The sequence below is a fragment of the Condylostylus longicornis genome, unplaced genomic scaffold, assembly GCF_029603195.1.
Source record: "Condylostylus longicornis isolate FDR11 unplaced genomic scaffold, ASM2960319v2 ptg000004l, whole genome shotgun sequence".
NCBI classification, from domain to species: Eukaryota; Metazoa; Arthropoda; class Insecta; order Diptera; family Dolichopodidae; genus Condylostylus; species Condylostylus longicornis.
This window is the reverse complement of record NW_026577973.1, coordinates 23,332,833-23,348,591: the sequence shown is the minus strand read 5'-3', so window position 1 is coordinate 23,348,591 and position 15,759 is coordinate 23,332,833. Positions and strand designations below refer to the sequence as shown.

The 15,759-nt window shown below is 23.5% G+C and overlaps 1 protein-coding gene across 1 annotated transcript in view; it reads right to left on the bottom strand.

Moving 5' to 3' along the window:
* LOC129609910 (elongation of very long chain fatty acids protein 7) overlaps positions 1-15,759 on the bottom strand; it is a 50,183-nt gene that overhangs the window by 12,740 nt on the left and 21,684 nt on the right. Inside the window, exons 4-5 of the mRNA XM_055522176.1 lie at positions 7,055-7,217; positions 6,595-6,731 (exon numbers count right to left, since the gene is read on the bottom strand). Coding sequence (XP_055378151.1) covers positions 6,595-6,731; positions 7,055-7,217 — 300 coding nt within the window. The remainder of the gene's footprint in view (positions 1-6,594; positions 6,732-7,054; positions 7,218-15,759) is intronic.

The window sequence follows — 15,759 nt, the reverse complement described above, 5'->3', positions numbered from 1 at the left end:
TCTAAAAAATAATGACATAAATCATTAATTTTAAGTGTATTTTGTCTGCAACAAATTTAAACTTAACAAAATTTTCTTAATTAAGTTAATTCTTAACTTAAGAATGCAAAAAAGAAATTGATGACATATTTTTGTAGCGTATTAATATTTACAAAAGAACAATGATATTATGATAAAATTCGAATAAATGAAATTCACACTGTCTAAATTAACAATATTTTTTATTAATTGTATGAGTTTATAAATATAATATTTGTGATGAAATATTTTAAATGTTCAGCCCGGTATGTGTTCAAAAAACCAATAAATTTTTGAAATAAAAATAACAATTTTATAAAAAGAACTTTAATGTTCTTATTTTTATAATTGAAATTAATAATAAATTTAATGATAACTTTTTAAAAGTTATTTTTAAGACTTTTAATTCATATTGTAAAAAGTACCAAAAAGATTTATTGAAAGAATATTTTTAAACGTGTTGAATAATTATTTAAAAGAAAAGAATAAATCAAAAAAAATTGTATTTTATTATTAAATTTAAATATACGAGTAACAATACTTTTATGCAATAATGTTGAATTTATGTAAACTGCACACTAATTCTGTACTTAAACAAGTAGAAACCTAAATTCTAAAGAACTCTTAATCGAAATTGAGTTTAATTGAGCCCGGTATAATATATTAATACTCGTATAGACTGAATTAGTTCGATTATGTATCATCTTTTCCATTCTAATAATTTAAGAGCTATTCAAATAAATAAAAATTTTCAAGTAATTTTCTATTAAAGTTCATTTTTAATCCACCAAACAATTTATAAAGCATTTAGGTTGTTCGTATAGAATTTTGGAATTATTCATTTTTATATGTATTGCTCTACAGGATTACTCGCCGGATAATAAAAAGTTCATGAATCTTAAAGAAGATGCTTATATATAAATTGCAATTAATGAAAACTTTCATAGAAGTTAATTACCAAAATCACTTTTTTAAATAAATAAGAAAAATTAAATTAGGTAGTTGTGCTTTTATATTGTTCTAAAAAAATATTTTGCAATCTAAACATTTAATCTTTACATAGTAAATTAATAAAATCAATTTTTTTTTTTTTGATTTAAACATTTTGTGCTAAAAGTGCACCTGCACTATAAAATTAAATATTTTGAAACATAAAGATTTAAAAGAAAACGAAAAGAAGAACAAGCAAAAAAACAATAGCACAAAATAACATAAAAAAATATGAAAATTGGTCAAAAAAAATGGTTACACACCAATTACCTTAAATACAATAACACATTCATATTGGTTGTAGTAATTTTGTAATTCATTGAAAAAATTTTATTCAATCAAAAAAATAAAAAAATATACAGGATGTCAAATATTTAGGTGCACTTTAACATACCATTGCATTGCATAGACTCTCATAAACAGGTAAAACTTTTTTATTCTATGGAGACAGTTTTCATCGTTTAACAGGTTTTGAAGTATTTGAGTTTACAGTCAATTTTAAACGTTTACTTTTTAAAATTTTAAGTATAACGTTTAAGTAGAAAAATGGGCCTCTGTTAGGTTGATTTAATATGATTTGCAAAGCTCAAAAAAAAGGTTTTCTCATGCACATAAACATTAGCTATACATTTTTTAGGGATAAGATGATATAAACTTTTGAGTGCATTTATAAGTGAGACACGCTGTACAACTAATTTTTTTTTATGAAATTTTTATTCTAGACATAATATTTTTTTTGTTAATTTTCTAAGCCTGATTCAGCTTACATTCAAATTATTTTTGGAGGAGCGTGTGTTTTTCTTAATTTGAGCAACGCAATTAAATAAAACATAATTACACAATACTTATAAATCGTAATATTTTGTACATGACCGACTGCATTGCGGTCTTTCAAAATGCTGATCAAAATTCTTTAATCTTTTTTTATTACTAAATGTCAATTAATTCTACTTTTTGAAGAATTTGAAATTTAAAATTTAAGAAACTTTTTTTGGAATCATATTCTAGGCTCTCCCGCAATTTGAAATTACACCCGGTCGTAAAATTTTAAATTGAATTCTGATACGAACTTTTTTAAAATTTGTTTATACCGAAATTGACATGTATTCGAATACTAAAGAACAGTTGACATAATGACGTGCCGGCATAAGGTTGCTCTTATTTTTCTTTGCTTTCCTCTAACTAAATTTTTATATTAAAGAGTTTTACATAGCAATAGAGTATAGAATAAAAACTAAAGTTATTTTTATTTGAAAATTTTTTCAAACTCTAAATTGTATTTTAATTAAAACAAAATTGCTTCAACCTCTGTAAAATATACTTTTATAGTATCCTTTTTAATTTTAGAATGTTTATTAATTATAAATTTTACCCGAGAGCATTCAAGAAATGCTGCTCTATTTGTAATAACTTACGTAATAACTTTTAGTTATCTGTGGATGCAATTAAAACAAGCTATAATTAAATTAAAACAAGGTTGTTACGGATATTCGGAAATAAGAGTAAAAAATAGATGAAAAACGTTATTTATATTGCCACCAATCAACATGTCTTAAGCAACAATTCTATACTAGCATTTAAATTAGGACTCTCTTTTTAAAACGTATATTTTGAAATTTAAACTATGTATAATTTTGAGAATTTCTTCTTACAAAATAAGAAAACGGAAATTTTGGAACACTTCTTATTAATATTGAAATTGCTTATACAGTTGACGTCCAACCAAAAAATTTCTAAAAATGTAATTTAATAAATTATTCTCATTGCAGCTTAACTAAAATATTTCGTCATAAAAATTTTTCTTAGAAGCTATTACAAATTAAGCTATTACATGGTAGATTGCATTTATTAAAACAAGCCTATAAAAGCTTACAAATTTTATGTGTAATATAAAAAAAACTAATGGCGAAAAAAACAAGCTGTGCATTTTTTGCTTTGATGTGAGCTTTTAATGACAATTTTAATTCTACAAATTCACAAACTGTGGCTTATTCTATTCTGCAAGAAAATCTACAAATTCAATTTTTATACCCTGCACTTCGTGAAGGGTATATTAACTTTGGTATGGAGTTTGTAACTACTTGAAGGAGTCATCTGCGATATGGAAATATATATATATTCTTGCTCAGTGCAAAATTCTGCGTCGATTTAGACATGTCCGTCCGTCCGATCGCACGATAACTCAAAAACGAATAATGCAATCGACACCAAACTTTCACAAGTTTTTTCTTTTGTGCCAAGGACGAGCTCTATTGTTATTGGACTAATTCGGACAACGGGTTCGGGTAGCTGCCATACAATTCAAAGAGTTTATTTTAAATATTTCAAAAACTAATAAAGCTATAAATACAAAATTTTGTATACATGTGTCCAATTATATTCTACACATGCTCTAAAAATTATAATGGGATAGCTGCACCGGTTCGGGTGGTTGCCATACAACTCCAACAGCAAATTTTTTATATTCGGCAAAATAATAAAGTCAGATTCATGAAACTTGGCAGTCATGTGTCCAATTATAGGTCAAATATATTTCTGAAGTTTTAGAGGAATTGCTTGACAGGTTCGGGTACCTGCCATACAACTCCAGAAGCTAATTTTAAATATTTGGAAAAATAATAAGGTCAGATTCATGAAACTTGGCAGTTGTGTGTCGAGTTATAGGTCAGATATATTTCTGAAGTTTTGGTGGAATTGCTTGACAGGCTCGAGTAGCTCCCATACAAGTCTAAAAGCTTATTCTTAATATTTGGAAAAATAATAAAGTCGGATTCATGAAACTTGGCAGTTGTATGTCGAGTTATAGGTCACATATATTTCTGAAGTTTTGGTGGAATTGCTTAACAGGTTCGAGTAGATTCCATACAAGTCCAATGGTTTAAATATTTGGAAAAATAAAGTCAGATTCATGAAACTTGGCAGTTGTGTGTCCAGTTATAAATCAGACATATCCGTGAAATTTCTATAGAATGGTTTCACAGGTTTGAGTAATTGCTATACAACAACGAAAGGTGCAGGGTATAATTCAATCGGTTTATACCGACTGAAACGTTTTTACTTGTTTTTTTCTTTTTTGGTTGCCATTTTCCGATGTTGTGCTTTATTGCAAACAAGTTTTTTCTCTTCAATGCATCAACCATATTTTTTTAGTAAAAAACTTAAAAAAAATCACTCGTATTTGCCTATACAACCTACTTTGATTTTAAAAGCAATCGGAAACAAATCACTGCGGGTAATTTTACATGGGACAAAATAATAAGAACAGAAAAAAAAGTTAATTTGTGAACAAATGGTTGTGGTTGGAAATTTTTTGTTTTCAATAATTTTAACGAAAACGTTTATGCTTCTTTAAATAACGGGTGTGTGTGTACAATTTTTGTGAAAAAAATTTCAATCAAATTGGTTATATCAATGAAAATTTTATTTGATTTTTCCGGGACAATAATATGTCCGCTTATAGCTTTTAAATTAGGCAATCAGTAAATTTTATATTGAAACTTTGCGGCAAATTAGTAGAATTTAAAGATTTATTTATGGAAAAATAAAGCTCTTAAAAATGCCAATTAAATCTTCAATATACGTAGAAAAATAGATATGTTCTAGAATTATTCAAAATAAGAGCTTTAAGCCATCTTTTCTTAAGCATTAAGTTTTGCACAAAATTTTTATTTTTAAAATAGGCTCGCTGCGGCCGTATACTTCACAATTCCTAAAATACACAGAATAAACTGTAGACTTACTTCAGATTCAATATCAAACTTAAAGAATACAATTTTTCTTAAAAAATTAATAGCGTGTCGAAATATTAAAAAAAATCATGGTTTATTCATTGAACTTTGTAAATGAAATTCAGAAAACCTACAATAATCTACAGAACTGTAATAAGTGATATACAGTTTTTATTTTGGTTGTTATAGAATTTAACGTTTGATATTACACATGTTATTTTTTTTTCAAATTTTTAATTAATATATTTTTTCTTATATTGTGATAATGCGTTATGGAAAAATTCTAATAATTTTATTGAAATAATGTCGGCCGTTTCATACATGTTTCGGTATCGGTAAGAAACATGTTTAAGTGAAACTACTGGTAATTTTTTATTTAGCTTTTATAATATTTTCAAAATTATTATTTTAAAATTTAATTGATATTTAATATTAGACCATTGTTAAGTGCATTCAACCAGTCTAGATTAATTATGGGTTAATTGTATATGTAATAGTTGTTTCTGAATAAAAAAATATTTATTAAAAATCTTTATACTAAAATTGCCGTTTATTTTCACAGCAGTATTGTAAACAAGAAAATTATACTATTATAATTTATTTTTAAATAGTAGTTTTGGGATGACGCAAAAACAATATATACATACAAATTTCTGGTTGAGTATTGTTATTGAAAAATTTATGTTTACGTAAAATTCTTAGTTGAAATTTTTAGAAAAAGCATTTTTTAATTATATAGAACTTCGTCTAAAGATCTTGAAGTATTTTTCAATCAAGAGGAGAATTTGATTTCGAAATCGTTAAAAAATAAGATACAATTTTAGATGATATTATTGAAAATTAACTCTGTATATTGAGCGGGCAAACACTATAAGATAAAAAAATATAACAATATTTGCAAGCCTTTAGGCTTTAGGAACGAAATGAATGAAAGCGATGTTCTATTGACAAAATTCTCTTGTTTTCACATAACATTGCATGTGCTTAAAAGCAATATTGAAATTATAATTAAAAAAAAATTTGTATAAAATAAAATAGATTGTCGTAACTAATATAATTTCGGCATAACGGTATAGGCCTTTTCATAAACGCAGTATATCGCGATATATAGCGAGAACTGGGCTTTATTTGTGTTCATAAACAGATGTTGCTAATCAAGTTTGTTCATAAACATTGTTAATCTATCTCAAAAATATTTAAATTATCATGACTAGCGCAGTTAAATTAGATGTACTTTTTTACTAGTTTTTGCAGTTTAGTTTTACATTTTTAATTGTTAATTGCTGTACTTAAATACAACAAAATTTCTTTTTGCTTCAGCTTTCTTTTTTTGTTTTTCTTAATTTTTATTTATCGTGAAATAGAATTTTTCACTATTCGGCCGAAATGAATAAATTTTTTTTTTGCTAACATTTGTTGTTTATGAACACAGTACTGAAAATTCAAAATAGCAAAAGTTTTTATACAACTGTCAAAAATATATTGCGTATGTATCACATTATTGTGTTGCAGTATTATGTTTATGAAAATCTCTTATATTTTAAAATGGCAACTGTTAGTTTACAATATTGATTGCGAAGAATATATGTATATGTATATGTAGGTAGATCCGAAAATCCATTTTTTGAAATATTTGAGAGCCTATGAAATAAAAATTTAAAGCATACAATCAATTAAAATTTGAAACATTTCTTTGGGTTGTGTGTAGTTGTGTATGGGAAATAATTTCTTAAATAGTTAAATTATAATTATTTCGTATAATAACTTGACTAAGATTTTCTTTTTTAAACGGCACTTAGAGAAAACATTGTAGTTTATTAAAAAAATATAAAATTAGGAATTATTTTTTTTAACTTACGATTTGAAGTTCTGTCATATATTTTTTCCACCAGAGAAACTTTGAATATTGTGGTCCCATAGCAGCCATCATATAATAGAAATACATACATACATGTACAAAATTATTAAGAATATTTGGGAATGTCGCGTTTCCACCTATATATATATATGAAAAAAATGTGTTAAATATCTATGTAATTAAGTAAATATTGTATACATATTTAATGTTATTGTTGAATATAGAAAATAGTTTGATTGAAAATATTTTTTTACATGATACAATTTCATTCATAATGTAATATTAATTTTATTATTTAGCAAATTCATTTTTGAATTCTAATTCGCTTTGAAACAATAATGGTTTTCCTATTTTACCAATTTCCTAATTAAATAGTTTTGAATTTAAGCATAAGCCCATTTCAAAATTATTAAAATTTCCAAAAAAACGTGGTAAAAAATAGTACAAATATTTTAATTACCTGCTAAAAATTTGACTAAAACCCATGTTTCAAGTGGTGTCAACGAATGATGATAAACATGTAACCATGTAATTTGAGATTTTTTCTTTCTTAATACAAAGAACACTGTATCGGCGAATTCAGTCAGTTTTGATAAATAATAAATATAGCACAAATTAAGCATCTGAAATATAAATGAAAATAAAATTTAATTAAATTAAAATCAAAAATTTTCTTATATAAAATAAGTAGCATAAATTATATTCCTATATTAAAATAATTTCATAATACCATAAAAATAATTATATTAACATTTCATTTCATACAGCATTGTACATTTTCTTTACATTTTACAGAAGTCCAAAAAATAATATTTATTGATGTATTCGCATAAATGTCAAAAATTTATGTAAAAAACTTTCATACTTAAACATTAATTATTTCAAGTTTTAAATTCACAAAATATTTTTAGTAATTATTGGAAATAGTAAAAATTTAACTATTTTATGAAATATGGTAACACCCTAAGTTTTAAATAATATTCTGTCAGTTTGTGTAAACATTTAAAATAAAATAAATTTAATATATTTGACATTTATGAATTCTTAAAACAACCATTTATGTAAATTTTAACATAAAACCTGTCAAAATTAATAAAAAAGTAAAAATTCTAGAGTTCGAACTGTAAATAAATTATAGATTTATGTATTATGTATTTATAAGTAGCATATAATATTATAATTCATTGTAATTTTGTAATGTATAAGTTGACTATATGAGAATATGAAAATAAAAAGTAATTTTTAAAATTGAAACGGTAAAGAATATTAAAATATTTGCTTGTACTTTAGATATTTCAAGCTGATAAACCTTTGGTATATTTTTAATTTTATTTTTCCGGAAAATAGTTTAAGCTAATGGTTTTTTTTAATAATTCCTAAATAAAACATAAATATGAAAATATTTCAGTGAGGTAAATTAAAAGTTTAATTAGTAAAATTAAATATTTTTAAATATAATTTAAATTTGCAATTAAGTTTTAAATTGTTCAAAACTATTGTTTTTGCCAAATTTTTTGTAAATAATATCCCAAGCTTTTCATAATCATCTAAGCTTTTAATTCTTTAAAGAAAATATAAGGCGAAACATAAACATATTATGTATCGAAAATTACATAATATGCATTTGCTCACAATTACAATAAATTTAAGAAAATTCGGAAAAGAAGAATGAAGAAATTTTTTAATTTCAATATTTAAGTGATTTAAAAATTGTGGTTGATAGTAGAATTTTATGAAGAACACAATATAAATTTCATTTAAAATTTATATTAATCGAAATCACACCTTAAACAAAAAATAAAAAACAAAAGAAAAATAAAAAAATGCATAACGCAACTATCGGCAGAGTAACCGAAAACTATTTCAAGGTGTTTTACGATTTTGAAAATTTTTTTTCTCCTCTGCTGCAATTTTAGCAACAGAAAAAAAATATATTTTAGTTAACATTTTATTGTTTACTTTTTCAATTTTAAAACTGTTATGTAGGTATGTATGTGCAGAAATGCATAAATGTATAAATATAATAATTAATTGTTAAATAAATTTTTATATGTCCATAATTGACACTAAAAATTCATCTTTTCGCATAAAATTTCGAACTGGTCGTTATTATTTTACACTTTGATTTGTTGTTTTTAGCTTTTTAACAGGTCTTTAAAATATTTAAAGAAAAAACAATCATTTTACATTTTGTAATTGATTTTTATTTCTTTTTATTTGTTTTTTTTTTTCGTGGGCCGAACTGTGCTGCATTCACTGGACATTGAATGTTTTTTTCTTTTTTTTCAATACATACACGCGTTTAGTTGTTTATTTTTAAACAAGGCATGAAAAAACGCAATAATTGTTACATTTATCATTATTTCAAAGTTACAAAAGTAAAATAAACAAAAATTTTTTTTAATTAATAGTATAAGAATTAAACAATTTTATATTAAATGTACGCAGTTAACATTTTGTGTATTGAAAATGTATATTGAAATGTTTAAAATAAGAATATACAGTTTAATATTCAAAATTTCGGACCATTATTGGCTGCAATTTCTTTGAGAGAGCGTAAATACTCTGAGAATTCTTTTGAATAAATTAAAGAGTCTAAAATATAAATTTAAATATTAAAGATTTTGCATTTACATATTTTCAATTTATAGAAATACAAAGCCACCTACCAGAGTATATATATCAGACTATTGTGTATAGGAGTGCAAACAATAATAAAATAATATATAAATATACATATTGTATTAAAATAGCACTTTCAAAAATAGTTCCGTAATCAAATCGAGTCGGAATGAATTTAATTATTTTTGTAATATTAAATTTTATCAATTAAGTTTTTTATTTTTTATAATTAATATCAGGCAAGAATTAATATCATAAGCAAATATTGTAATTTATTGTGAAACTTCATTATTTTTAATTCTGTTTAAATGATAAACAATTATTTGAAATAGAAAGTAGTCTGAAAAACGAATAATTGAGAAGTTTTGTATTATAGAGAATTCAGTTTGGGTGAGTGAGTTTTCGTTGTAATTCAAAGGTTAATTCTAAATTTCGTACATAATTTTTTGAACATATTTATAATTCCATACTCGTAACTATAATTCAGTTTTAAATTATTCCATGTTTCAACTAAAAAATTGGAAATGATTTCCATTATTGCTAAGTATTTCTTGATAATTTTCGAAAAGTTTTAATCAATTATATAAATTCAACTATCGGATCAAATTCGGATTGAAATCCGAATCAAGGAAACAAAATGTCTAAAGCAATATTGGACGGTACTGTATTTCACTTTAGTTTTTTAGCAAGTTTTTCTGTTTTGTTTTCCTTATAATGTGCCTTTATTTATTTCATATATATTTACACATTTTTAAATTAATTTAGTAATACTTTTTTTTTAAAACAAACATAAAATAGTTAAAATTATTATTATAAAGTCAAAATTAACAATGTTTATACATTGTACATTTATGGTATATGTACATATATCGGTTGGAAATTTAATGTACATAACGTTAAGTGTTTTATAAAAGTCAAATTTTATTACAAAATTTTTCTTTGGTATATTAAAGAAATTAATGTAATGCCTTTAGTATAAATCTAATGTTTAATGTGTAGCAAAAGTAAGTAGGTACATAAATATGTATAATATGTATAAAAGTATGTGTAAAAGAGTTATTCATTACCGTGAACTTAATATTCTCTGAACTGTTGAATAAGCTATTAAATTGGGAGACTTGATAATTAAAAATTTTAATAGAAAAATAAACAATAATATTTACATGACTACAAGTATTTAAATATAGTACACGTTAAAAGGAATAATTGAAAATTTTAGTTTCCGTTGAATATTCTCTGTTATTTGATTTCAAAAATAAAATTTTGAAACAAAATTCTAAATTAGATGAAAATCAATAAGTATGTGTACATATGTGAAGATAATGAAAATGAACAGGTTTTAAATCTGAATTAATAATAGTGATTTAAAACTTGTAAAATTTGAAAAGGGAAATGAATATGTCGAAATCTAAAACGAAAATCTTGTGTTATCAGGAATAGTGTTTAGAAATTCGAATTATTAATTGTAACTTTAAATTAAATTAAAAATTTTTTTAATATTTATTTTACATACATTATTAATCTACAATATATGTAATATATACCCGAAAAATTTCTTTAAAATTGTTGAAAGTATAACTTGCACGGTCACCTCATATTAAAAGTCAACATTTTCACGTATGACAATTCATTTAATTTCTTCTTTTTTGTTTTCAATTTTTAGGTTTTATAACTTTCAAGGTAATTTTCTTAAGGTCGTTTTCTCATTTTTATCTGTAAACACACACGTACAAACGCAGAAATACTTATAAAATTTATTTTGATTTTTCTCTGTTTGTTTATTTTCGTTTTCCCTTTTTTAAAACGTCACAAAAAACATTTATTCGTACTATGTATGGAGAGAATGCACTCACAAGAAAAATAGAAGTTCAGCGATTTTAAGCGAAGAAAGGGGAAAAATTTGTAATAGTAATAATAATAAAATTAATAGCAAGATTTTTTCGCTCAAATTTGTCACTATACAAAATAAATAATTAAAGTCTAATTATTTTAAAAGTGTCTGGCTGGGTTTATTTGATTGAAGAAAAAAATTAAAATTTTTTTTTCTCAAATATATTTTTACATTGAGCACGAGTTTTTTAGAGTTCAAAAAATAAAGAAGAAATAATAATTGAGACTTAAATTTGAAAATGAGAATGAAAATTAGAAAAAAAATTAATAATTAGCATTTAATTGTGATTTTTTTAACGCAATTTTCATTGGTATACGAAATTTTTAAAATGACTTAAAATAAATTAAAATGTCTGTTTGTCCGCATTTTGGTTTTCAAAAACCTGCAAAATTCATGCAAATTAAACAATTAACGTCGACGAAAAATAAATTTTATGAAAAATATTATCGCTCAATTACGCTAAAAAATATGCCTAAAATTATGCTAGAAATTATTATCAGTTAATTTAAATTCAATTATAAAATTCTAATTTGACAAATTAATATAATTTTAGGGCTAAAATTTGTTTACAAAAATATTAAGTCTATTAATACTTCCGTCATTTAAATTTTTATTACTTTTAGTTTAAGCTTTTTAAATAATTGCTGAAGCATTTAAGAAACATTTTTAACTGAAATAGCTTTACCAAAATTATACTTAAATATATTTACGCTAAATTGAATAATTAATTTTACTACTCAAGTGTTAAAATTTTGTAATAATTTTTTTTTTTGTTAGCATAAAGAATATTTTCATTTTGAAATTTATGTAGCTATAGATATGAAAAAAATTAAATAAAAATTAGGAACTAATTGGAAAAAAATTTCAATCATACTTGTATATAGAGTGTTACTTAATGGTGTAAATTAATAATATGAGGACATCTTATCATATTTTATTTATTTAAATTTTATGAAATTTTATGAAGGTCAATATCATAATAATGTTTATTGTACATAAATGTACGTACATCATAATTGAAAACAAAAACAAAACGTGATAAAAATTATAAGTTAGATTAAAATATTTAATTCTTGATTTTCAATATTAAATATTATTAATTAATTATAAATAATTTTCAATTAAAAATTTACATTTTTATTTTGTATAGTACATTCCTTATTAATTTCAGTTGGCACTTTTATTGAATTTTAATTATAATTGTTAACAAAAATTTATTAACCGAAAATATATTCACGAAGTGTTAATAATTTAGGAATACCGGAAGATATTTTCAATTTATATAATTTGATTATATTTAAGGAAGATTTTATTTAACAAAAAAAAAAATAGAAAAAAAAATATAAAAAATTGGATCAAATTTTTGTTATTGTATTTTAAGAATAAAACTTAATTTGCATAAAATAATTTGTGGCCTTAATTATTTTATATTAAAACAAAATACTACGGTTTTCAGCGACACAAAGAAATATTTTAAGAGTTCAAAGTTTTCTAACATGAAAAGATTATTTAAATAAAAATTACAATTTTTAATGTCGTTATATCAATAAACCATCAATACTTAGGAATTGTCGTATTTGAAAGAATGTTGGTTTAAATATTAATATTAGAACCGTTTCTGTGTTAATAATTACATTATTAATTAATTAAATTGCATTATTATTTAATTAAATTTGAATGATAATTATTTTAGCTGTATTGAACTTGTTCAATGTACATAATATTGTATATAATTTTTATTTAAGAATTTTTAACATCTTATTCAGAATATCATTAATATTGCATAATAATATTTTGCTATAGAAAGATTATATTGGAATTATAATAAAAACACGATTTTGAAGTAGTGATAGAATTGCAAGTATAAGTAATTGCATTATTTCATATTATGTAGATGTCTTTTAACTTGTTTTATATTACATAATTTTTTAGTTTGACGTTAAGAATGCTTTGAAATAAATGTGGATGAATTTAGTTTTAAATCAGCAGAATTTATTAACTATAATTATGTTTATGACTAATTCTTGCCAAAATGGGCTGTAATGGTTTCATTAGCCATTTTTTACGCAGTAGTTGTATTATAAAATTTACTAAAATGAAAATGAATAAAGCATTCCATTTCAGAAAATTTCTGACAAATTAGCGTACTTGTCAAAATAAATATTAATCTGCCAGATTTTTTTTCGAATTCACAAAGAAATGTGGCGGATTCGTCATATATAATACAAAACTGTCACATTCGCCACATTTCTAAGAAAACACTTTGTATCTAGGAAGAATGCCTGCAGAATATTACAAAATATATTCTTATACACAAAATATAAAATATAATTGTGTAAATATATACACAATTTATAACTACAATATTATTTTTGTTTTGTGTATAAAGCCAATTATTAGTAAAGCATTTGTTTTGCAAGCAAAATTTAAGTATTTAAATTATATTTTTTATTAATGAAATTTTAATTCTGGTTAGACTAAAGAAATTGAAATTTAATTTTTTCAGTATTGAATTTAAGTTTCAAATACGAGTATTATATGTATACTATTATCTCAGCATGATTAAGCACATTTAATGTTATTTACATATTTAATTTAAATTATATAATTTTAATAATTAATCAAAGAGTGTTTACTATGGAATATAAAACGAGTTTATGAAAATCATTATTAGTTAGCACTTTTCCAAAACATTTAAAAAAAAAAGTGCTTATTAGTTTTACTCTGACCGTCCGTCCGTCTGTCAGTCCGTCTGTCCGTGTGTCTGTTTACAAAACTTCTACAGCCTTGAAAATAGAAACCTGAAATTTTTTATGTATATAGATCTTTACTAGAAACTTATTTCCGTAGCACAAAATTTTTACCTATCTCCCCCTCTTTAGAAGTTACACCCCCCCAAAACCCTAAAAATGGCCTTTTTTAACTATTTGTTGCAATGAAACCATAAGTATTTTTGAAATTTTGCAAACGCAGAAAAGCACCGGCTTGCTTCCCCTAGCACGATATACTATAGTTAAACTTTAGAAAAACAAAATGGCCGTTCAAATTTAAAAGGCCGTTATCTGAAGTCTTTTTTTTCCAAATTTTTGATGTCGTTTTTCTTCTAGACCCTAGCCTGTAGAAGCTTGAAATTTTAGAGGCTTTAAGACATTAACAAATAGTTCATTTCGTTACAAGAACATTTTTTTCCATCTCCACCCGCTCTTAAGTTATCGCCTCTTGAAATTTGTAAAATTTGAATTTTTGACACCTTATATTTCCGACACCGGAATTCCATGACATAAAAAAATATAATTATTTTTCTTAACTCACACAATTAACCCTTAAAATCGAGCATTATGTTAACCCCTCTTTATATTAATTTTTGCTTTATTTCAAAGACTGCATGCATGCACCATCCTAAATATATGCAATCCTAGAAATAACTTTGTATATGAATGAAATTAATTTTAATAGTATGATAGGTATACGTAGACTGTATTTAAAAGCAGAATTTTCACTTGTTGAACGGAAAAGTGCTACAATACAAACCATTGGTTTGATCCAACTTTATTTTTTTCTTGTTTTGGTTTTTCTTGTATTCTTCATAATTTTGTTTTGAAATAAATTGCAACCATTTACTTAAAAATTTTAAAATCAAAAATTTGCGCGTAAAATGTACGTTATATATATCTAAAGAATGTTGTTACACTACATTTAAGAGTCATTATGATTTTTAGTTTCTAAGTTTTAAATTTAAAAGAGTTTATAATTGGAAGATGTATATAATAAAATAATTATTATTTCATTTTTATTGGCTATGGCTATGACTCTACAGCTCTGTTTTTTATTGATTAAAAATTAATCCCTAAATTTTTCTTTTTAATTTTTTTATTTTAATTAGTAAGTGAAAATAAAAACCCCTTAATTTTTTCTTTAATTCGATTGAAATATAATTTGAATGCTTGTATGTATAAGTATTTCCCTAAACAAGTGAAATAATGGACTAATTGTACACAACAAATTTTATTTATTAACTTGTATGTTAAGTAAACATTTGACCTCAAGACCTCACCTAAGTTTTTTTTTCAAATTATTTTTTTTTCCCTTTTCTTCTTTAATATTTAATTTTTAACTTTTTTATTTAATCAAATAATCTAGTTAGCATCTCTCATATTCATATATGAATTAACTTGTTGAAAGTACAGCAAAAAAAAAAAAGTCATATCTTAGCATTTATTTTAAAATTTCCGATTGAGTCAAATAAATGCGTGTATATTAACTAAAAGAATAAACAAAACAAAAATATTAAATTTTTTTTTACATATTTACTTTTAATATCGTGTACAATAAAGCTGAGATTGTATACACATTCGCAAACATATACATCTATATGTATAGGTGTGCATATAGTTTGGTTTGAGTACTTTAAGTCAAAATATATGAATTAAAATAATGTGACTGAATGTGCTATATGAGTCAACTTGTAATATGAACTTTTGGTTTTGCTTGTTGTTATAATGGTAAAATCTTAATGAAAAATCTAAAATTTTTAATAATTTTGTTTTGGTTGTCGTGGTTGTTGAATATTACGTAAGATTTTTAATCAACGTCATATGTTTTATTATCATTATTTTATATGTATATTTATTTGATAATAGTAAATTTGATGA